Here is a 24814-nt window from a genome sequence, read left to right on the forward strand (position 1 = left end):
ATTAGCCATGCAATTATTAGGCGAATCATTTTACTTGCCTCGAAAACACGTTCATAATCTTTGTGATATCGGAGTAGAAAACAATAAAAAAAAAAATGTCCCATTTGGTTCTGTAAATAATTTCCCTATATGACTCCACTGTGCATGGCTACAGCGGGCATAAAATCATCTCTAGCCTCCCCCATCCCTCAGCTCTGGCAAATCTTTAAAGAATCTCTCTGAATTCCCAGCATGCCACCAGAAGGAGCTTTACTGGGCTGCTGAGCATTGAAATTGGACCCATATGATAAACAAGTCTTATGTAAGCATCACTAGTTCTGTGGAAATGGACTGGATTCCTCAGGAATGAGAGCACATCTAGACTTTTATTTTTATGTCTGTAAGCATCCTGAGTTTGCAGACTCACTCTAGATCTCAATAGGCTTGTATTTTGGTTTGCGGATGTGGCGAATGTTGGCACCAGGTTCAGTGGGTTTAAAGGGGGCCAGGGCTCCGTAGTGTTTGGGCACTGGCAAAGGATCGTCAGTGGGGATGTAAGCATTGGGTCGCAGCTCAGCCGTGGTGTAAACACCATTGGGAAGCTGGTTCCACTCGTCTTCCTCAGCCAGCTAACAATCATAAACGTAGAAATACTTCAGTATCACACAAACATGATGTTAATAGGTGGTTTAAATATTTACTTAAATAATTTAAATCTAAGTAGATTCCAAATGGAGCATTAGCACAGACCTGATCAAACATTACAGTCCTTATAATGATGGAACAAATTTTAATACATCAGTCACAATTGAGGAGTTTGTAAAATGTCTATCTCTATAAGGAAAAATCTCATGAAAACGTGTCCTTTGTGACCCATAATTTCATATTTATTAATGTTTACTGTAAGATTTGAGTGCATTTGGAAGCTTACCCTGGCTTTTTTCTCTGCGTCTGCCTGGCGTCTGTGCTGATCTCGAAGGCAACGCAGCCACTCATTCTCTATGTTTTCTGAGGGGGGCAGGCCTTGCTCCACATGCCTCTGACACAGGTCCAGCTGTAGTTCCTTGTCTTTCATCTCCTGCTGTAGGGTCATACACTCCGCCTGTCTCATGGACAGCTCTGCTACCACTGCCATCATTTTACGAGTGCGCTCTCTAATCTGAGCCTGCAGCTCGTTCACCTAAAACACAAACATATTCTAAATGATTTTGCTAAAACTCCTGGCTACATGACCTTATGTCTATTCAGTAACACAGCACATTAGTTTGAAGTTTCATTAAGCTGAAGGATTTTTTAAGGACAGCTTGCTAAGGTTAATTAATGTGTTTTTTGGAGACCATGAGTTCTGCATGGTGTCAAAGCATCAAGTATTTTGTATTGTGTTTTACCACCTAAGGTCCAGTGTAAATTCTGAGTCCTGAAACAAAACCAACCATGGTGCTATACAGTGTGTTAGAGTAAATCTATCTGTAAAACTTACTTTTTTTGCCAGATGCAGTGTGTCTTCTTTACCATTCTCAGCTTTGATTTGGATGCGCTGGGAAAGGCGTGTAACCTGCTCATACACAAGCTCCATTTCCAAGAGCTGAGCCTCCTTATCTGTCAGATGCATCTCTAACTAAACACACACACACACACACACCAGTGAGTGACCTTAACTTTCCCTTTTTTATCTATATGAGTGCATATTTTTCCAACTATTCGAAGAATGAAATGTTTAAATATATATGCTTTCCAAATATATGTATAACACACTAGGTATAGAATAGAAATAATTATTAATAATAATAATGTTTATATAATATTTATTGAAGAAAAATATATTGAATTAATGCAAAAACTATTTTTAGATCAAACTGAGAAATTACCCTTAAAATTTCAGTTATAACTAAATCGGCATCATCTAATATTTTATTCAATAAAATGTGTAAACAATTAGTTATTTTGTACAATATAACAAACTATGTCTAGAATATAAAGTATTCTTAAAAATAACATTCTGAAAATTATTTGTTATCATTATTATTGTTAAGAAATAGCATATGAAATCAAGTGTTACAAATAAATATAAATTCTGCAAATAAACTTATTATGGGTGATTGTGCTTAGTGAAACTGGCCAACAGGACAGTCCCTGCCAAAAAAAAGGCATCAACCCAAATATTTCCCTTCATGTGGATTGCAACTACACCTGTTCAATCTTCTTGATGAGCTCCTCAGGAGACGGATCTTCTCCACTCAGTTTTCTAGCTCTGGCATAGTCCATACAAGCCTTTTCTAGCTCAGTCAGTCTGTCTTTCGTCTCAGACAGCTATGGCACAGAAGAAAAAAAACAGCCACACCATCAGGACACAATTAAAACAGTGGACTCATTTAAAGCCCCTTTGCTCTTATTACACAGATGCACAGACTGTGAGTATTGTTTGTGTGTGTGTGTTTGTATCCCCCTGTGAGTCATTTGGTTAAAAATGCCGTCAGGCTGGCGGCAGATGTATCATTGTGCTTTTCAGTCACTAAAGACAACATTGCAGGGCTTCCGGCTATGTCACAACAAAGAAACCATCTGGTGTCAACAAGAAGTCGGGCACTTGTTTTGTTGTGCTCAATCGAAGGCTAAATGATTGGAAATGTCTTCACAAAACATAATAAAGCCAACCGAACTGGATTAATAATTTGCCTATACTGTAAATAACAATCTAAAAATGTCTCTATAAGGCCCCGCCATAATAAAACCCAGTGTTAAGCATGTCAACAAAGAGGAAAAGCTGAAATACAAGTTAGGTGTCCAAATGGACTTGATCTTGGAGAGACCTGAAAGATATCAATGTTATGTAAGACTACAGTCAGGGCGAGTGGCACGTGCAGCACCAGCTGGAGCCCACAATAGACAGGACAAGGGCTGGCGATAAAGGTCATCTTTTAGAGTGCAAGCGGATGAATAAAACCCTTCTTAAGCAATCTAATGAATAACAACAATAGAAGGTGGGCCGGTGAAGACATTGATTGGGGTCTGAGTCTTAATCCTTTGTTTCTGTTGGGGCGGTTGTCCTGACATTCCATAAAGAGTAGGCTGATTCTCTTGGTTTGTTCAGGGTCTTGTGTTAGTACAGGACATCTTGTGACACACGGTAAGAATTGAGATGTCATCATATCACAAAATTATTTCTTACCTTTAATTTCTTCTTACAACAACTTTTATTTTTGTACACTAAGTATACTACAGGGTTTCTGCAGGGTTTAATCAGTCAAATTTAAGACTTTTTAAGACCTTTTTATGACTATTAGGATTTGAATTTATGACCTACACGAATAACGATAAATAACTTTCTAATATAATCTAAATAATTACTTTCAAAAGTCTTTTTTTATTATTGACTTTCATTGAAAGTAACAAGTTTTATTATTAAAAGAGTTATTCTATTATTTCTTAAGATTAAGAAACTGAAGCCTTCGCCTTATTTTTCTTGTTTGTCAAGAACACAGGAACACTTAACAATTGTTACATTGTAAAGTAACATTGTAAATTAACAATTATTTTATGGCCAAAATAACAAGTGTTATTGGAGTTTGGTCACAGTATTGAACACCCACAGGTAGCTGGGGTCAGCGGGGACCCGGTGAAGGTTGTACCAGTGGGCCCTGTTTGAAATTGTTTAATTTGTATGTTAAATTATTTTTATTTATTTTTGATATTTACACAATCTTTAAGTTTTTTTCAAGTTTGTAGGTGTGCAGGTACAGAAACCGAATAATTACATGTAAAATAGCACTGGATAGTCTTCAATGTAAAAATAAAATCTACAATCAAACCAAAATGTATTCAACATTTCTCACATTATTACAGTTTATTTGCTATTGCTTCTAAAATGGTTATAAAATATGACAAGAATTTAGAGTTAAACTCTGTCAGAACAAATTCGTCTTGATAATGTCATAACTTTGATAGAAATGTACGTAATGGATTAGAATCAACCAAAACTACAGACAACTGTTATTATGAAAATATTTACACAACTATCAATACTTTGTTGACCAATTACCAAGCAATGCTTCATTTTGTTCAGACTGTGTTGTGAAAAGGTTGCATTAGCAATTCAGAAAGAAAAAACAAATAAGCAATGCATGGTGCTTTATAAGGTGCTGAATAATTTTTGGTCCCAATATTATATATAGATAGATAGATAAAATATTTATATCTATCTATTTCACTAGTAGTTCACTGTATGAAGATTCTTTGGGTATAATGTGTCACAGTTTGCTTACGCTTTTTTTCCCTCAACTGTTTACTTTCACTTAAGAAATAACAGTAAAAGTTTTTTCGAGCATACTTTCCAAGGCGGGTATTTTGACATATTTTGTATGTGTTTGTCGGCACAAGAGCAAAAAGAAGCAAATTCGGTGTACAAGCGTTTTGAGACGCCTTTCTCTGCGTGAGCCCTTAACACCTGAACACCGTGGAACTGAATTGGGCTCTTTTCACGTCCTTTTGTTTGAAACTGCGATTAGTATTTGTTCGTTCATGTGCAGGAGGGACTGTCCGTAATACGCGGCTCTCTCTCCGCACCGAACATAGAGCGCACGAGTAACCAGCTAAGTTACTCAGTTCTGCTTTTCCGAGTCTTGTGTTTGGATGCTTGATACCGAGTGTTAGCGACGGGCTTGAGCCAGCTACTAAACGCAACGTCTTCGAGCCATGGATCGTTAAAGGTAATTTTCCCATTGTGATAGCCAGGATGATTTCAATTAATCTAAGCAGTGACTCAGTATGTTCGGAGTTTGCGTGGGTTTCTGTGAAAGTCCTCCTGACAAGTCTGTATGCTGCCGCATGGACCTTGTAGTTCTGGAACGCTGTGATACCAGTGTGATCCCACCCAGATTCCTCATACAGAACTACAACAGGCGAAACAAATGAATGCCGTTGCGAGTACATTTTGATGGAAGAACAAATTAATGGACTAGCATATCAATTTAAGACGTGGCTAAATGTTTTTTATGACCTTGTATGGAAAATCCGGACGTTTTTATGTCCTTTTATGGCCTTAAACCTTGTGGGTTGTTGGGGACGTTTTCGTCCACTAGGGGGTAAATTTTAGTCTTATTTTGGCCACAACTTGTATTCCAGCTGTCCACTAAGTATTCCAGCTGACCACTACGCAGCCGGGAGTCCAGGATGTCCTTGACCGAGTAGGCTGCACCGTCATCTAGGAGGAGAGGAGGGGGGGCTTCCGTCTCGCCAGGTTCTGTGGAGGGAAGAACAGGAGGATGGTGTGGTTTAAGGAGTGATACATTAAGGTTGGGTGAATCCGGTACTCAGGGGGGAGTTGAAGTTTGTAGGTGACCGGATTGATCTGCTGGGCGATGGTGAATGGGCCAATGTATCTGGGACTGAGCTTGCGGCAGGGCAGACGCAGGCGGATGTCCCGGGTAGACAGCCAGAACTTCTGACCGGGTTGGTACTGGGGAGCCTCGGAACGGCTAAGGTCACCCGTCGTCCTGCGTCTACGGAGCGCCCGTTGCAGTTGGTGATGGGCCGCGTCCCAGACCCTCTCACTCTCCCGGAACCAATAGTCGACCGCGGGAACATCAGAGGGCTCTCCAGACCAGGGGAATAGAGGTGGTTGGTAGCCGAGTACGCACTGGAAGGGTGTGAGACCGGTGGTGGGTTGACGGAGGGAGTTCTGTGCATACTCGGACCCACCAGGAATTGGTTCCAGGAGTTCTGGTGGCCATGACAGAAGGTACGGAGGAAGCGTCCGATCTCCTGGACCTTTCTTTCCGTCTGCCCGTTGGACTGTGGGTGGTAGCCGGAGGACAGGCTGATGGCCACACCTAGGAGGGAGTGAAACGCTCTCCATACCAGGGAGATGAACTGGGGGCCCCGATCTGACACTATGTCTTCTGGAATGCCGAAGTACCTGAAGACATGGTTAAACATCAGTTCTGCCGTTTTCATAGCAGTGGGGAGACCCTTCAGAGGAAGAAGACGACAAGCTTTAGAAAATCTATCCACAATTATCAGAATACAGGTATAGTTGTCAGAAGGTGGAAGGTCCGTTATGAAATCCACCCCTAGGTGTGACCACGGGCGGTTGGGAACGGGCAGAGGATGAAGTTTGCCAGATGGTAGATGGCGAAGGACTTTTAGACATGGCGCAGCTGGTACATCCAGTCACATACCTTCTGACATCCGAGGCCATGTTGGGCCACCAGAAGCATTCCCGTAGCAACGAGAGGGTTCCATTGACCCCTGGGTGACCAGTGCCAGGTGATGTATGGGTGGAGTGAATGAGAGGAGTGCGCTTTGTCCTAGGGATATATTGGAGACCTGGTGGGCAACCCGGCGGAGTGTTATTGCAGGCCTCGGCTGGAGGGAGAGTTTCTGCAGACCAGGAGATAGGGGCCACTATAACCTTGTCCGGAAGGATGGGTTCAGGGTCTTCCTACTTCTCTTCAGGTGCATAACATCTGGACAGAGCATCGGCCTTGACATTCTTAGCCCCAGGGCGGTAGGTGATGGTAAACTGGAAGTAGGTGAAGAATAGCGCCCAGCGGGCTTGTCTTAGGTTGAGTCTCTTGGCTGCTCTGAGGTATTCCAGATTCTTGTGGTCTGTGAGTACTTGTAAAGGGTGTTTGGCTCCCTCCAACCAATGTCTCCACTCCTCCAAGGCGAGCTTGATGTCTATTAGCTCCCTATTGCCAATGTCATAATTGACCTCCGCCGGGTTGAGTTTCCGGGAGAAGAAGGCGCATGGATGGAGGCGGCTGGGTGTCCCCTGCTGCTGGGATAAGGCCGCTCCCACTCCGGTGGTAGAGGCGTCCACTTCCACGACGAATGGTAATTCTGGATCCGGATGCACGAGGAGTGGGGCAGTCGTGAAAGCCTGCTTCAGCGTTTGGAAGGCTTCGGTGGCGGCAGTAGTCCATGACAGGGACTTGGGCTTCTGGCGAAGGAGGTTGGTAAACGGACTGGTGATGGTACTAAAGTTCTTAATGAATCGTCTATAGAAGTTGGCGAAGCCAAGGAATCGCTGCAGCTCCTTTATGGTGCTAGGAATGGGCCAGTCCCTGACGGCGCTTACCTTCCCCTCGTCCATCCGGATGCCACTGCGGTCGATGGTGTATCCAAGGAACTGCACTGAGGGTTGATGGAATGTACACTTCTCTGCTTTGAGGTAGAGTTGGTAGTCCCTCAGGCGTTGCAGGACCTCCGCAACGTGGCGTTGATGTTCAGCCTGGCTCCGGGAGTAAATCAAGATGTCATCGATGTAGACTAGGACGAACTGATGGAGGAACTCCCGGAGCACCTCATGTATGAAGTCCTGGAATACGGAGGGGGCGTTAACAAGTCCATACGGCATGACACAATATTCATAGTGGCCAGTAGGGGTGATGAAGGCGGTTTTCCACTCATCCCCCCCATGTATCCGGATGAGGTTATACGCGCTGCGGAGGTCCAACTTGGTGAACACAGTGGCACCACGGAGATGTTCCAGGGCCGCTGGGACGAGGGGAAGAGGATAACAAAACTTTCAAGTTATTTTGTTGAGAGCTCTGTAATCAATACATGGCCGTAACCCTCCATCCTTCTTGGCCACAAAGAAGAAGCTGGAAGCAGCAGGGGAGGTAGATGGGCAGATGTAACCTTGAGCCAGCGCCTCCCTGATGTATTCCTCCATGGCCTTCTCCTCGGGGATGGATAAGGGATAGATCCGTCCCTTTGGCACTGGTTCACCCGGCAGCAGATCTATGGCACAGTCCCATTGCCGGTGTGGAGGCAGCTTGGAGGCCCGCTTTGGGCAGAAAACATCGCTGAAGGGGGCGTAGCACTTGGGAATGGAGATGGATTGATTCTTGACAGGGCTTTCAATGGATGTGGTGTAGACTGGTAGTGGTTCAGGGGGACGTTCCACTGGAACAGGACAGCCGGAGATACATGATTGAAAGCAAGCTTCGCCCCACTTCAGGATTTCTCCGGTCCTCCAGGAGATGACGGGGTTGTGCTGTTCCAACCATGGGCGCCCTAGGATGACGTCATACTTCCCGGAAGTGTTCGATGAAGCTAGAATATGACTGGGTTACGGGGTTATTCTGGGTCAGAGAGAGTCTGCCCACTGCAATGCCTTGCCCTCTAACTGTGAAATGATAAATGCTACTGTAACAATATGAAACTCCACATACATCGGGAAGAAGGAGGCGGGAACAGGCGCACAATCAAAAACATTTTAATAATCAAAAATAAACACAAAACAGCGCGTCAGCCCCTCACAGCGACTGACGCGCACAAATAAAAAGCAAACATAAAATAATATCCCAGGCCTGGTCCTCTCTCGTCCTTCACGGTCGTCACTCCAGTCTTATATCCTTCCATCTCCTACGTGGGACTCGATACTGGCGGTGGGGCGCAGGTGTAGCTCATCTCCAATCACTACACCTGGCCTCACTCCTCGTTCCCACGGCTCTCGGCCCCGCCCCACTCGCCACAGCTACTTTCGATCAATCCGTGGGGTATGAGAGCGGTTGCATCTCCAGGACCAGTGAACACTGAAGAAGGAAACCGCTGCATTCCTCCGCCGAACCAGAGTAGGGCGCTGGCCGGGCCATGGGACTGGCATGCACGGCAGGTGAAGGAGGGATGACGGGGTTTGCGGAAGTGCTCGCTGGTGGTGGTGATGCGAGTGCTGACATGAGTGTTCGGCGGAGTGCATCAACCAGTTCCTGGAAGGGGTCCGTGAGGCTCATGCTTGTGTCTCTCGGTGCTGGTCCGGTCATCTGTTACGGATCACTCGGAGACAGAGGAGTAACAGATGAGTAAGATGTTTATTCAAAGACACAAGCAGAGGAGCAGGTAGTGAGGAGTGGATGAGGGATTGGGGTCCGTGCCGGGATGGAGGTGAACGCACACACACACGCACCGTGAGGTTTTGGAGGAGTCTTCGGGAGCAATCCTTAGAGAGAAGAAGGAGGAGTAGACTTCTGAGAATATCCTTGGAGAGAAGGTAAAGAGGAGTTAGTCCTTATAGTTAGCGCAGATGAGTAATCTTGTCGCGAACGTGACCGGACAATGACTGTGTGCGTGTGTGTGTGGCTTTTAAGGTGCTGTGGTGGATGACTGGTGATGAGGATCAGGTGGTGATGGTTCAGTAATCAGGTGAGGGTGTGCGCTGTGATTGTGTGGAGGTGGAACCTGGCGTGTTTGTAACACATATACAGAAATATGTCAGAAACTAAGCTTTTTTTGCACAGGCCTACCTAAATGGTAAACTGTAAAAATAGCAAATGTTACCTCTTCACAAAAGGGAAAACCACAAATGATCAAGAATGCATGATTACATGGTGTCATGGCTTTGCAATCAAAAAATCTCATTATAATGGAAGTCAATGGGGCAAAAACAGCCACCAACAACAAATTAGAGAGAAAAAAATTAAATCTAATGCTGCACAAAAACTAAAAATGCATCAAAGCCAATGTTGCTACTAATCTTTGACATGCCCAAGACTTTTATAAAAAGTAAAAAAAAAAAGCCAGCCACAATTACTTTTATATTGAAAATAAGTAATTTTGTGTGTTTTTTTCCCCCCAAATCAGTGACATCATTTATGAACTTGGCAATTAAAGTGTTAAAATCTTGGATTTTTTAAAAACATTTGGTAGTTTTGATCAGGACTGAGGTTGATTAACAGATTTATGCAACAAAAATTGAAAAAAATATATTAATTTGACACATTTTTACAGCAGTTTAATTGAGTGGATGTTTTCATCCCGAACAACTCGAAAGGGTAGTGAATTTGAACAATCCACAAGGGTTAAATTCTTATCGTTAAATTTATGACTTTTTATGGACCCGCGGAAACCCTGTACTAAGATATTTTGAACACTAAAATATTGCTGACCGCAAATTTTGGAACGGCAGTGTAATTGACATTTTCAATGTTGCAATAATGTGTTGCACATCAGGAAGTGTTTTCAACATCAGTATCAGTGAAAAGAATTGGACTCAAACTATAGTTTGGAACTACTGCACACAGTGTCTGGGAATATAATATGTTTTTACCCTTACTTTAAGCCTCTAGTAACCTGATCTAATATTTTAGTGTTTATTTTATCTATTCTGATGCAGAAGAGGTTTATATGAAGAGACTGTGTTGATTAAACACAGAGGGGTATAAAAGTATCAAGGAGATTCTTGCTAAGATGCTTTATTTCAGTTTTATCTCTCAGAAGGAACTATAAATGGTAAAAACAGCACATCTGTGAGTATGTGTGTCACTTTAGAGGGCAATAAATGTTTGGAATAGTATATACAATCTAACCTTTACTTGCATTCCACTGCATTATAGTGTGTTGGAACTTTTTTTTAATTTTTTTTTTTTATGTGTCTGTGATAGATCATCTCTTTGGCTTATGAACCCAAATCTGGAAGATGCAAAGAGTAGTCACTCACTTCTTTCATTGTTGTTTTAGACAAAGGTTGCACAGCAGTTTCAGAACTGAGATGCAGGTACCTGTATCTGTAATAGGATGCTTTCTTCCTCCAGGGCCCGTTTGCTGGACAACTGTTTCCTGAGAATGTTATTCTGTCTTTCTTGCTCCTTCTGTTCAATTTTCAGGTGGCTGATTTCATCCTCCATGTTCTGTATCTTCAGGTTACTGTCTTCGATCATTTTCACCAGCACATTTAGCTTCTCATAGAAAATGCACAGTTCCTGCTCTTTTTCTACAAGCTGCACGGCCCTGACAACACAAACACAGATACAAAGTTATGGTTCAAATGCCACCCCAGACTGCGATTATTCCACCTGACAGATCTTGTAATGTTCTCGCACCGCTGGTTGCGCTCTTGCATAGCAGCCTCGTAGCTCTTGCACATATACAACTTTTTTTGCTCCATCATGTTGATTGTGTCTGCGAGCTTGCCGAGGTTCAATTTCTGCTCCTCTCGTTTCTGGTGCATTTCTTCCAGAACCTGTAACACCCGTGAGAGCTCGTTCTTCATGCGGTCTCTGAGCTTGTAGCTGTGAGAATGTTGTAGACGGGACTTTTGCAGCAACCTAGAGTGAAACCAAGCATGTTAACCAAACATTATATTATGGTGTGATGTAGACAGATTGTATTTTGTAAGAACAAAAAAGTATGTATAACATATAACGTGAAAGCATGGTACTTGTCTTTGTTGATAGCAATCAATTGCAGTGTCTTGAGATTTTCTTCCAGTTTGGCCAGCTTCTCTTGCACCTCTGTCAGGTTCTGGTTTGAGATGTGGATCAAGCTCAGGTATTTGTTCCGCTCGCCCTTGGTGACTTCATACAGTTTAGCAAACACACCCAGCCTGGTGAGGGTAAGGCGGCACACAAGTACACATTTACTGAACAGACTACAAGTTAACAAAATTAATTCTTTCTAGATTAGGTAAAAGTTTTAGCTCTGTTTCAGCCTATCTATGAGTATGTGTCAATCACCAGTAAATACCTTGACTGGGTCTCTTGAGTCTGTTTCATGTGTTCTTGAATAACCAGTCCTTTCCCCTGCAGATCTTGCTTAGCACGCTTATATTTTAGCTGCAACGGCATTCATATCAATATGTTCATAACTGAATAGCTCACCCAAAAAATAAAAAAATTCTGTCAAAAACATTTTCACCCTCATGTTGTTCCAAACCCGCAAGATTTGAATAAATATATACTTGAAAAACACATATGGACCCAGAATATAGCATATATTTAAATGTTTTTTTTATGGTGTATTTTGGCATTTTTGGGTACTTCTCATTGCATACTAACTTTTCTCTTCCATAGAAGAAAGAAAACTAGGTTTGAAATTATATGAGGATGTTTTTAATTTCAACCTATAAAGATGAATAGGTTGGTTTGCTCTTATAGAGCCCAGAAATAAAACCACAGAGCAACAGTCATGCTGATATAACTGTTTTGGATTGAGTAGTATGTAACCTGTGCTTTGAGCAGCTCACGGCTCTTCTGCTCTCTTTCATCTGCTTTGATAAGTATGAGATGATGAAGGTGATGAAGCTCGTCTCTACGGCGATAGGACTCTCTAATCAAAGCCTGTTCCTGCTCCACATACTCTTGAACCAGCTGGACCTTCAGATCTGCCCCAGACTGCTGCTCTCTCACACATACACAAATGAAACATACAAATGGACACGAACCAAAAACAATAGAATATCCAAAATGTAAATTGTGAGCTTGGTGAACAGTTTTGGAGAATCTGTTGTTTGCCCATCCAAAGAGATATGAGCTGCATTTGCATGCCTGAGAGGTTTTCAAAGATGGCCAATGAGTGACATGTCTTGTCTTAAAGAGATTCTGACACAAGCTCATTTTGAAATGCATCTTTCCACACCAAATTTAGACAATGTATACTGAAAGCTGTTTGTCATTATGTACATGATACCTTGCTAATCCAACTCCGTTTTAAGTTTTCCACTTCCTTTTCCAGATCTCTTCTTCTCTGCAACAAGCAGTCACCCTCTGGGACTGTCTCTCTCTGCAAAAAAAAAAAAAAAAATTATATATATATTAATTATATATATATATACAAATTAAATGTGACTATAATTTAAAAGAGGAAGTTTATCTTGGGCCTTTTTTTTTTTCGTTTGTTTTTGGTGCAAAAGTATTTTAAAGATCCCCTTGGACCTTCCCTAGATTTGAAAATTGTGATAAAATATTCATTGTATGCTCTCAGTTAAAGTCAGATCACAAAGCTTCATAACTATAAAACTATGGTGTTACCATATATTACAATAATGCTGTTTAAAATAGTTTTAAATGAGTAAACCATGTCATACCACAGGGCATCAACTTCCCAAATGTATTTCATGACTGCTAACGTACACTTCATACCAGCATAAAAGATAATCTCTACAATTTCAATGTCTCCTTTTTTCCAGTTTACATTTTTTCTATTGTATTGAAAAGATTATGCCGAAAATATGGCGTGACTGGATGTTTGCTACAACGCCATTTCTCTTACATAACAAAAATCCAAACGGAACTAATAGTTCCTTTTATTATAAAAGAACCATGATCAGCTGTTCCATACATAACGTGAGAAAGAAATGATTGTACAGCAATTCTGAAATGTAGGATGTTCCAAAATATTATATATATTTATAATGTGTCTGCAATAAATAGTTCTAAGTAAATGTTACTAAATCCTGGAAAATATGAAAAAGACTCTTACAGTATAATTATTGATATAATAAAGATTTTTTTTTATTAGGACCGTGTGTAAGCAGCAATATTACATCTAAAGGTGAGCGTCGAGATGTAGTTATTAGATATGTTTTGAGTCACCTGAGCCTGCGTCCTCTCATGCTGCTGTTGAGTGTTAGCAAGAGAGTCTCTGGTCTGTTTCAGCTGCAATTCATTTCTCTTCAGGGCTCGCATAAGCTTATCTTTCAGCCGCGTATCTCGAGCCAGTTTATCACGCAGAGACTTGCACTCAGCAACAATCTGCTCCATGTTGATATCCAGCAGACCCCTGGAGATCAAAACAATCAATAGAGTAGATTTACTCATAATATATATAGATATATTTGACTTATTACACAGCTATATGACTAATTTGCAAACATGTCTTTTTCCAACCTTTGGTCCATGAACATGGCCTCTTTTTCTTTGGTCATCTGCAGTTCTTTGAGGAGTCTGTCTTGTTTGTTCTCTGCAACTACCAGCTGAGACTTGTGGCCTTCTAGTTCTCGTAACACCTCTCTTTTGGCCTCCTTCACCTCCTCGCACTTTGCTTCCATCCTCTGCTGATGTTCCCTGTGCTCCATACGGTGTTGCCCTATGACTGCAACCTGCTTCTCTAGCTCCCTAAGACATGCAAACAAATACAGTGCAAATTAGCCAGTCAAACATTTCCAGTGTTTTGTGTAACTTTGCTGGAACAAGCCACATACGATTTCTTGTGGGCAATCCTATCGATCTCCTTTCCCAGTTGAACAGGAATGAGAAGCACCTGAGCCAGCTCAGCCTGGAGGAAGACATTACTAACATGTGAAATCCACACCCCAAAGTTCACAGGACAGAAACTCCAACCCTAGTGTTTAACAGGTCTTGCTTACCTCACTGCTTCCAACAAGATCTTTTAATTTCTCCAGCTCATTTTGTTCTTTATTAATATGTTTGTGTTGAGTCTCCATGCTCTCACTTAAAGTCTTCACTTCCTGTCTAAGCTGAACCACCTCTTTCCCCACCTCTTCACAACTGTTCTTCATGGCAATGTACCGATTTTCTAGCTCCTGAAGACATACAGGACAACATGAATATATAGAGTGAGAACCCAACATTTGTGACCATACTGAAAAACCTAGGATATAAACATGGAAATAAACATGATTTTGAAATAAACTTATACATTTTTGCTTCTTCTTATTTTTTTTACAATATTCGGTGGTGATAAAGATGATCATAATGTCATATATATATTCAGATAATATTTGTAAACACTGAAATTAATAACATAAAATAAAAAATTATACTTAAACCTTTTAACACCTTTTTTAATTTTAGATAAAGTAGAAAGATTTGATGTCTTATAATTGCAAAATTTGGGTTGTGTGTGTGTGTGTTGAAGCACTTCAGTCCCCATAGTGAAACAACATGATTTGTCTGGAATACCCAGTGATTAATTTATCAAAAATCATCAAGGTCCCAGCAATACTTACAGATGGTTTAGGTTGTTCCTGGTATTCTTTCTCAAGACAGAGCTTCTCCTCTTTTAGACTAAAAAAGGAAGAAACAAAATTCTGTGAAAAACATTTCATGCATTTTACAGAAATCAGGACGTGAACAGAATCAAGATATGAAGCAATTCATACTAAAAGGAACTAAAATATGCATGATATAAAATTTTGTATATAAAAAGATTTCACAATTATACACACACACACATATACTATACATATATATATATATAATGTTATTGAACATTTTAATGTGTACAAATATTCTAGATGAACCGAACTGCCCCAACAAAGAAGAGATTACAGAGAGCAAAAGCATGCTGTGCAAAGTGAATCCATGTCAGTTTGGCTAAGGATGAAGGATCCACTCAAGACATGCTGTAATAGCCACATGTGTAGAAACTACATCTGGCTGTAACATGCCTGCAGTATGAATTCCTGTCTAACCAACTTAGAAGCATGAAATGTACTTCTAGTACAGTGGTTCTCAGACAATGTATAAAATTTAAAATCAGTAAATACACTGTTAAGACTCTGTGCTTTCTGTCAATTAGAAATGTTTTATTGATTTATTTTATTTATTGATTGACCGATTGATTGACTGACAGTGGAATCTGTAATGTCACACATATAATGTCATGGAAGCAGTGAGGTTTTGATCAATCGAAAATTACCACACCAAAATACTACAGGCCTGATTTAAAGGCATAGTTCAAACAAAAATGTAAATTACTTCCAAATTTGTAATCAAGGTGCATTGTATGTCAGCGGCATCACGCGCATGCATTGCTTGCATGCAGAGGAACGTACACACATGTATCACGTAATTAAGTCTTTATTTTTGTTTTCTTTGTGTACAAAAAGTATTCTCATTGCTTTGTAAAATAACGGTTGCACCAATGATGTCACATTAAAGGGGGGGTGAAATGCTCGTTTTCACTCAATATCCTGTTAATCTTGAGTACCTATAGAGTAGTACTTCATACTTCATAACTCCAAAAAGTCTTTAGTTTTATTATATTTATAAGAGAAAGATAGTATGTACCGTTTTTTCGGGGAAAACACGAGCGGCTGGAGGCGTGACGTGTGGGCGGAGCTAAAGAATCACGAGCGCCAGTAGGCTTTTGCGTTGAGAGCGTTTGGAAGTTGTGACATTACCGTGAGGAAAAAACCATCATCCAAAACAAACCATGGCTAACAGTCAGATTCAGCCATTTATTTGTGATCTATAATCAGATCCAGAGGCTGAAATTTAACAAGATCAGCAGCAGCAACGACTACAGCAGGACGTCTCTAAGTAGTATGTATTGAAACTGTATATATTTGCCGAGTGGTTATGAAAAATGACTAAGTTCCACTTCATGTTGTCTTTTTTTTTTTTTTTTTTTTTTTTTTAAGCTGTACATGTGGGAAGTGCAGTTTGATGACAACATGGCATGTTGTTTACTTGATGTGCTTACGCGCCTATAGCTAAGTTAACAACACAGAGATATTTGAAGCAGTTTTACTCACCGCCTGCGGTTCCAACACACGATCGTGACCCTTTTTTCGTTGGGACTGCATTATCCTTAAGAAATAAACGATGTGCAAATCCGGCGTCAACCTGGGCCTTGTTTGTAAAACAAGCATCTTCGAAATGCAGGGAACAAACACAAACACTTGCACAACTCCGTCGATGCTCTGTAAAATAAACTCCATCCACTGGTCCCTTAATGCTGTTTTTTTTTTTTTTTGGTAATCTGTGCAGGGTTGTCTTGCCCTGCCAACCAAAAACACACTTCTTTTGTGACAATTCGGTCTCTCGCTCTGATCAGTGAATGTCTCTGCTCTGCTCTACTATACGGGAGCGCGCACTCTTCCGGGAGAAGTGCCCTTAGGACCCATATAAGTAAATTCCGCTCCATCTAACGTCAAACAGAGCCATACTCGAAAAAAACTTTCCGAAACTTGTGCAAACCGGAAGGAGTATTTTTGGAACAGAAATACTCCTTCAAACTTACAACTTAATTTTTGAAACTTTGTCCATGTTTAGCATGGGAATCCAACTCTTTAACAGTGTAAAAAACTCAGTATGCATGAAATAGCATTTCACCCCCCCCTTTAACTGTTTTAATGATGTCCTTACTGTGTTTATGAGCCTTGAACGCAGTGGTGTTTCTAGGCATATGCAAGCTAGGCGGTCGCCTGAAGGGGTGCCAATGGGTACTCATACTGGAACTACATTTAGCAGGATAATTTAGCAGTGATAAAGAGCAGCATGGTCACCCTGAAATATGACTGCCGCCCCCACTGGATTCCCTAACATTACTGGGCTAGAGTATTGTCAATCTGATGATGCCTGTATGCCATTGGATCAGAGTGCTGTCAACTGCTGCCTGATTGTTGCATGCAAAGTTTGTATTTGGAGTGCTAAAAACGCCATTAGATCAAAAGGCTCTGCCAGTGCTTTGGCAAGGTATTTTTTTGTCATGCAATAACGCTAAGTTCAAAGGCCAATTTAAAATATTGGTACAGTAAATAAAGTGCACAAAATCACTATTTGATCAAATGGTGTGCATTTTTTTGCACCTATGCATTGTTAAAGGATCAGCGTGTTATGTTATATTCCAATATAAACTTTAATACAGTTAAAAACATTTATTCTATAATAAAATTTGCTAACTCACGAGATCAATAAATCCTTTATTAAACTGCTTTGCCAAGTTTAATGCATCCTTACAAAGGTGTCGAAATGCTGAATATATTCATTCACTTCTAACAGCACTGATTATTTATTTAAAGGGGTCATATAATGCAATTTAAATGTTTTCTTTCTCTTTGGAGTGTTATAAGCACTAATAAGGATTTCATCCCAAAAAAATTCTAAATGCTCTCTGTGGAGGGCATAGAGAATTTCAGAAAGCTCTCGAATTTCATTAAAATATCTTAATTTGTGTTCCGAAGATGAACGAAGGTCTTAGAGGTTTGGAACCACATTAATTAAAATGTTTAGGTCTATAGGCTATAATTTTAAGAATATTAGTAGCTTTTGCCCTATTTTAAAGCTATTTCACATATTTGTTAAAACGTTACTTAGAAAAAGTTCAGCAAACACTGTCTGGAATTCAGCATACAGTGTTCTTTTTTGATTTAGGACAGGAAGAGGCGAGTGTTCGGAGGGATACAGATAAAGAACCTTCACTAAACCATGTCAAACACCTCTTCTTTCTGCATATTTTAAATGGAGCCTAAGCAGAGCCAGACATCTTGGTATAGTCCTGCAGAGCATCTTACCACTCAAACTGGAACTGCATCTGATATTCTCTTTCTTCCTCCTCCTTCAGCTGGTTGTAGTACTGCAGAAGCGTTTGTTTTAGTCTGCTGACCTCTGTGTCTGGTCCCTCAGGAAACAGCTCAGCCTTCTCCAGCTCCTGCTTCTTCTGATCCAGCGTGGTGCGTAAGGCCTTTGCCTCCTGCAGCAGATGCAGCTCTGTTTCCTGAGAATTTCTTAGAGTTTCATGTAAGATGTTGTAGCTGGCCCTAAGATGAGCCATTTTCTCCCCGCTGATCTTTCCCATGGAGAACAGCTAAGGACAAAGATGAAAAAGAACTATCAATGATCCGACAGCCAAATAAACATTGGCATAATTGCATGCCAAACAGGTTGATGGGGATTTAATGAGACTCATTTCAGGTGTGTCTTAGAACAAACTCCAGAATGGAAAGGATCGATCTAAGCTTTGAGTGTTGTTTACAGTATCTGACCACTGAAGCTGACGTTTCTATACAAGCTTTTCTGATAATCAACAGAAAATATGAACATGTGTGGTTTTCTCCTTTATAGGGAGACAAACAAACACAAGGTTTAAGAGCTTGTAACCAAGATATGCAGTAAATCTCTTCCAGATTTAAAGATTTTATACTTGCTGTGCAGGGCTGGGATCCATATCATGTTGCAGATTAACTGCTTTGATGTAAGCTTAATTTAACTTACAGACAATACACAAATAAAAACCAGGTTCTGTGAGATAGAGGCTCTTGTTAAATATGCTTAGTTGTAATGTCTTAGAGTGCAGTCACAAAAAAGGTCAGTTTTCCATTTTCAATTGGGTAGCGATACAGGTTACTTTCAAACCCAGAACATTTCTGTTGGCTGGCAGGGCAAACTTGTGTGACCAACTTGTAATGAAGCAAAATGTCCATGGGAAAATCTTTTGCCCTCATGTGAAATTAACACAAATTCCTATTCAAATGACTGGATTTCATAGCCAGTGTTTTTAAGAGCTTGTGATAATGTTGCACCAATTTAATTCCTTAGAAGTTGTTTTTGACTTTTGCTGGACATTTTTCTTGAGAAGCAGCTTGTGTGTTATCACTTCCTATTTTATAGCACTTTTATTTTGAGACTTCCTGCAGTGAGCCAAGGCAGGAGACTTCAAGCTGGTTACTGTCAAGTTTATGGGAAATCATGTGGCACACATGTGAGGGGATGGCTTTGAAGAAAGACACTAGTGCACATCTTACAATAGGGAGTTTGGGTGACATTTCTCTGTGCGGATCTATTAGAAAGAAAATGGAAGAATAAAATGGAGTATATAGATGATAACAGACTTCTGCAGAAAATTGCAGCACCAATTCAATAGGGGGAAAAAACAAAACAAAACTGCGAAGCTATTTCTGGCAGATGTCTCGACACATCTGCTAAAGATTAAATAAATACTACAGTTTATGACACCAAAGTCCCAAACAAAGCTTACTTACAAACAAAGTATTACAGCCAATACTACATACTATATTACAAATTATCTTTGATCTTTCAAGGTCTATCATTGCAGTCAGCAGGTGTTGCATGGCTTTAGTCCAAAAGAAGTTAAGTCAAAAGCGCCCATCCATAAAAATAAATAAAAAAAAGATCTAGGGGGTGAAAAAGGCCTCCTGTAGCGAATCGATGCATTTTTGTAAGAAAAATATCCATATTCAGAATTGAAGGAGCATGACGTATGGGGTCAGTGCTGCGCATGTGCCGGTAAGTCTCATGAAAACCAACGTTTGTTAACAGGAGCAAAAGAAGCAAAGTTTTCTTACTTTAGCAAATGAAAACCAGTCTCCTCTTGGTTTATATTGAAATCCTCTGACATTACTTCTTTACAAATTCTTGTTCTCTTTTAATTCTTGACCGTTGTTTTGTTTTGATCTGTCCCCTGTGCTACGAATGCGTCACTTATGAGCAGCGCATGCACAGCGCTGACCTCGTACGTAATTCCTCCAGAACTGCTTCCGTTTACAACAGTAAGCGCAGACTAGATTCAAGTGATTATAATGTTTTAATTATGGATATTTTTCTTACAAAAAATGCATTGATTCATTACAGGAGGCCTTTGTTCACCCCCTGGAGCCATGTGAGACACTTTTTTTTAATGGATGGGTGCTTTTTATTTTACTTCTTTTGGACTGAAGTAATGCAACACCAGCAATGATAGAGCTTGAAAGATCAAAGTAGGGCTGCACAATTATTTGAAATTGCAAAGGCAATAAATCATGATAATGAAGAAGCTGCGCTTGTCATGCGTATGTTTCATAGCACAGTTCTGTGTCCAAATTGTGCTCTTGTGCTGAAAATCCCCGCTGCAGCTGCATAAACAGAAGCTTTAACTGCATTCATTGATTCAATGTGACTAATAAACACACTACTACAGCAATAAAAGGTTTATTTGAGTTTTTCATATTAGAATCTTCATCATAATAAAGTACATCTATAATGAAATGCTTATCGACATAGCCTTTATCACTGCTTAGAAAACAGTGAAATATTGTGTCTTAATTATTCTGTTTAAGAAGCCACATCATCTCAGAAGGATTTATTTTAAACACTCGACTGATGTAATTAAGTGAATTTGGAGTAAAAACATGTTATTAAATGTGGTATTTTCATGTGTTCTCAGATGTAGCAGCATTTACTACACAGAGTCATAGTTCACTGAGAAGCTACGCAAACAGTTGTCATTATCGCAAACGATTTTGTCGATTTCATAATCCTACAATTATATCATCTGCTATGCATAGCTTGACAGTGAACTACGACTCTGTGTAGTAAATCCTGTTCCACCTAAAAGCAAGTGATGGAGATTTACTGCTAATCACAAAACCGGATTTACTGACTAAATGTTGCATTCGATTAATCGTGCGGCCCTATATCAAAGACAATTTTTATACCTCCGCCTGGATTCATCTAAAAAGATGAAATTCATATCGACCTGGGATGTCTCAGATGTGAGTAAAACGCAGTTTAATTTTTAAGTGAAATATTCTGTCATTATTTATTCACCCTCGTATTGTTTCAAACCTCCATGATTTTTTTTTCTTTCAGATAAAACATTTAGCAAAACTTAGATTTTGAAAAACAGAAAGATAAAACCGTAAAACTTTCTGGTTTTGTGTTCCACAGAAGAAAGAAAACTTGTACAGGTTTGGAACAACATTTTTTAATGAACTTTCACTTTAAATCTAATTCTTTTTTAACAAAATAACTCCAACTAGTTCATAGCACTTGAATTGCTTATCTGGCTTATTTTTTCATATACTGTTAATTAAAATCTAGGTAAAAACATAGTAAAAACATAGAGTCATAGTTCTGTGTTTCAAGAGAAAGGGTAAGTGGTCCTATTCCACCAAATTCTTTCTGCGTTGTCGACTGTGCAATTATGCAATGCACAGCTGCCCCACCCACACTTTCTTTCTCTCTCGCTCTCTCTCCTCTGATATTAATGGCAAAGCTGTTGCACTATGAGGCAGTTCTCTTCAGTTCTCAGTCTCAGTTTGGATCACTGTGTTTGAGAACATGAAACTGGTGTACGTGTGCTGTTCTCTGCTGATAGCCGTCTGGCAGGAAGTAGAAGCTTCTGGTAGTGGCCCCTCTGGGGTTCAGGACAGGGTGTCAGGAGGTTCCAGCTGCTCCCAGGTGAGACTGAAGCCAGCTGGGCAATGTGAAGATGAGGAAGAGTGCCCGTACCAGATCACACTGCCACCGCTGACTATCCAGCTTCCCAAACAATTCCGTCTACTGGAGAAGACCATGAAGGAACTGCAAAGCTTGAAGGAGACAGTAAACAGGTTGAAGAGCTCCTGTCTGGAGTGCAGCTCACAGCAAGTGGACCTCAACTTGCAGAAGGACAGTGGAGACCCTCCGACAAAAAGTGCAGAGCTGAGTCGAGGGGATACCAGCACAAGAGTCTACCAGAATGGGAACAACAGTGATAATGACATTGTACAACACATGCAGGTGAAGATGAATCGCATGTCTATCAGCCTGAAGAATGCACGTTCACAGATTAACTCCCTACAGGGCCGTCTGGAGGAGCTTAACCTCCTCAATCAGCAAAATGTGGAGGATATAGTGGACAGAAAAGTTGAGAACATTACCGGGATTGTCAACAAAATCAGCAACACTTGCACAAATTGTCCACGTCAAAAAACAATTCAACCAGATCCTCCATTTCAGCGTAAGTTAAATTAAGTTAAATAATTCTACTTAAAGAATACCATATGGAAATATTGCACACACACACACACATACAGTACAGTATACGCACACACTTGTATTAGAGCACAAAGTCTCTACTCTAATGCTCACCAAGGCTGTTCTTATTTGATCAAAAATACTGTAAAAAGATGATGATATTACAATTTAAAATATGTTTTGTATTTTAGTATATATTAAAATGAAATGTATTCCTGTGATGGCAAAGCTGAATTTTCTGCAGTCATTACTCCAGTCTTCAGCGTCATGTATAAGAACCTATTTAGGACACGCAGAACTGGGGTAAACTAGAATATCATTTACACCTTATGCCTCCTCAAACCAGGGCTATCGCAAGTTTCTTCAGTTTATTATTAGGCAAGTTAACTGCCAGGACCCAGGCTTCTGGAATAGTATTGCAAAACCTCACTGAAATCTTCTGACTTGGATTTACAAAATGAGATGTGGAAGGAAAATGAATTACACCAATGCTTGCATTTCAAAAATTAAAACCTGCTCCAGGGATGAACTCTAGTCTCAGAATCACATGGTAATAAATGCAATAAGCACCACTGAACCAAATTATATTTTGCGTCATCTACACAATTTTATCAAGCATCACAGGACGAATATATGAAAACATTTCATACATTCAAACATTTTAAAATCTGTCTGACCTTAAATTGATAGTTCACCCAAAAATTACAGTTCTGTTTACATTTGCTCACCCTCATGTGGTTCCGAACCTGTATGAGTTTTGTTCTTATGCTAAACACAAAATGATATATGTTGGTAACAGAACAGTTGCTGGTATACATTGACTTCTATGGAATGGGGAAAATACTATGGAAGTGAATTGGAACCAGAAACTATTCTATTGTATTGTGTTCAGCACAAGAAACAAACTCTTATAGGTTTGAAACAACATTGAGTAAACGATTGATTTTGATTAAATGGTGATAGATTTGTATTTTTGGGTGAAACAATTCTTTCAGTTCCTGATGCATGTGTAAATTACACAGCTTGCTTAAAAGACTCTCTCTTCACAGACCTCATCACTCCCAGAGACTGCTCTGACATCAGCACACTGGGGCAGAGAAAAAGTGGGGTGTACAAGGTGACCCCTGATCCCAGAAATGCCAGCTTTGCGGTGTACTGTGACATGGAGGAATTTGGTGGTGGATGGACAGTCTTGCAGCGTCGCATCAACGGCAGCGTGAGCTTCAACCGCAACTGGGCTGACTACAAGAAGGGCTTTGGTGACCCTAAAGGCGAGTACTGGCTTGGCAATGATAAAATCCACCTGCTTACCAAAACCAAGGACATGATCCTGCGCATTGAGCTCGAAGATTATGAGGGCACACGTGGGTATGCCAAGTACGAACAGTTCTATGTATCCAACGAGTTCCTCAATTATCGTCTGTCTTTGAGCGGGTACTCGGGGACTGCTGGAAATGCTATGCAGTTCAGCAAACACTTCAACCATGATCAGAAGTTCTTCAGTACACCGGACAAGGACAACGACATGTACCCCTCAGGGAACTGTGGAGCATACTATGGGTCGGGCTGGTGGTTTGATGCCTGCATGTCAGCAAACCTCAATGGCAAATACTACAAATCAAAGTACAAAGGGAAGAGGGATGGGATCTTCTGGAGCACGTGGCACAACCTGACTTCTGAGTACTATCCGACAAACTACAGACAAGCATTTAAAAGTGTCAAAATGATGATAAGGCCAAAGAATTATGCACCCTAAGCCAAATGAAGTTTAAATGAACAATTAGTTTTGGGGCAGTTACACACTTTTCCTCAAGAACAACTTATAAAGATATAGCTTGTGATTCATTACAAATCCTCAAACTTTAATAGAACTGCATAAAAAAAAAAGTGTAGATGTGTATTTGCAAACCACATCAAAATGCTATCCATCATCTTAGTCTAAATATACCAGATCATGAGTTATGGGTTCGTATTTTTGTGTATGTGCTACTGCCATCTTCTGTCAAACTGGTTTACTACACCATCCTATTTATGTACTCCTGATGGGTGCATTTTTTCTGTGTTGATGTATTCGGTGGGCCACACTGAACAGCTTTTTAAAATAGCTTATTTTAAAATTATTTGATTTATTCTGCCCATTATCTTCTTGTGGACTTTATACATTTTAAATATATATTTTTACCGAATTTTTTTTTTTTTTTTTTTTTTTTTACTGTAGGCTGGATGCTTATACATATTATTCAAAGCTAACAGACATGGACTAAAGGTCCATAAGGTTGATAAAATCTAGTATATCTGTAAAATTTAAGGAGGAAATGTACAGCATTTTGAAAGCACGGGATGATTTTTTAAAAAGGTTTTTAAGTACTGCTTTGTGACTAGGCAGACCTCGATGAACTTTTTTATTTTTTTTTACCAGTCTGAAATTAACAAGCTTAGTTTTTTTTCTAATCAATATTAGCCATCTTTTTAGGAGACTGCCTAAATGTTTGTATATTGGTGACATTATATCAAACAACTCAATTTGTGCGTTTAAAGGTACATTCATATTTTTTTATAAAACTAATAAAACTGCATCTAAACGTTGAGAGTTGGTTTTGGACTTTTTCTCACACGCAGTAATTCAGTTGAGC

General features: G+C 40.1%; 2 protein-coding genes across 4 annotated transcripts in view; one reads left to right on the forward strand and one right to left on the reverse strand.

The window, feature by feature from the left end:
* The window catches only part of ccdc146 (coiled-coil domain containing 146), a 34290-nt gene that overhangs the window by 8510 nt on the left and 966 nt on the right, over nucleotides 1–24814 (reverse strand). For 2 of the 3 annotated variants that reach the window (XM_026232271.1, XM_026232277.1), the window contains exons 3-18: nucleotides 17960–18252; nucleotides 14669–14726; nucleotides 14066–14242; nucleotides 13901–13974; nucleotides 13587–13814; nucleotides 13293–13479; nucleotides 12388–12480; nucleotides 11925–12095; nucleotides 11446–11534; nucleotides 11141–11305; nucleotides 10803–11027; nucleotides 10482–10710; nucleotides 2170–2289; nucleotides 1460–1597; nucleotides 911–1159; nucleotides 407–608 (exon numbers count right to left, since the gene is read on the reverse strand). In XM_026232271.1, the coding sequence (XP_026088056.1) occupies nucleotides 408–608; nucleotides 911–1159; nucleotides 1460–1597; nucleotides 2170–2289; nucleotides 10482–10710; nucleotides 10803–11027; nucleotides 11141–11305; nucleotides 11446–11534; nucleotides 11925–12095; nucleotides 12388–12480; nucleotides 13293–13479; nucleotides 13587–13814; nucleotides 13901–13974; nucleotides 14066–14242; nucleotides 14669–14726; nucleotides 17960–18252 (2697 nt within the window). In that variant the 3' untranslated portion in view covers nucleotide 407. Of the gene's footprint in view, nucleotides 1–346; nucleotides 609–910; nucleotides 1160–1459; nucleotides 1598–2169; nucleotides 2290–10481; nucleotides 10711–10802; nucleotides 11028–11140; nucleotides 11306–11445; nucleotides 11535–11924; nucleotides 12096–12387; nucleotides 12481–13292; nucleotides 13480–13586; nucleotides 13815–13900; nucleotides 13975–14065; nucleotides 14243–14668; nucleotides 14727–17959; nucleotides 18253–24814 lie in introns of those variants that run through there. The other variant, XM_026232263.1, reaches the window with a different exon arrangement.
* Nucleotides 21310–24769, forward strand: fgl2a (fibrinogen-like 2a). Its single transcript, XM_026232360.1, has 2 exons — nucleotides 21310–22164; nucleotides 23231–24769. The coding sequence occupies exons 1-2, from the start codon at nucleotides 21504–21506 to the stop codon at nucleotides 23935–23937; spliced, it is 1368 nt and encodes a 455-aa protein (XP_026088145.1). The 5' UTR covers nucleotides 21310–21503; the 3' UTR covers nucleotides 23938–24769.

The sequence above is a fragment of the Carassius auratus genome, chromosome 4 (assembly GCF_003368295.1).
Source record: "Carassius auratus strain Wakin chromosome 4, ASM336829v1, whole genome shotgun sequence".
In the NCBI taxonomy this organism is placed as follows: domain Eukaryota; kingdom Metazoa; phylum Chordata; class Actinopteri; order Cypriniformes; family Cyprinidae; genus Carassius; species Carassius auratus.

What these genes read in the sequence shown, in the direction of transcription:
- fgl2a (XM_026232360.1), top strand. Translation starts at nt 21,504, where the DNA reads ATGAAACTGGTGTACGTGTGCTGTTCTCTGCTGATAGCCGTCTGGCAG. An exon ending in ACCAGATCCTCCATTTCAGC is followed by an intron (nt 22,165 to 23,230) that starts GTAAGTTAAATT and finishes CTCTCTTCACAG; the next exon opens with ACCTCATCACTCCCAGAGAC.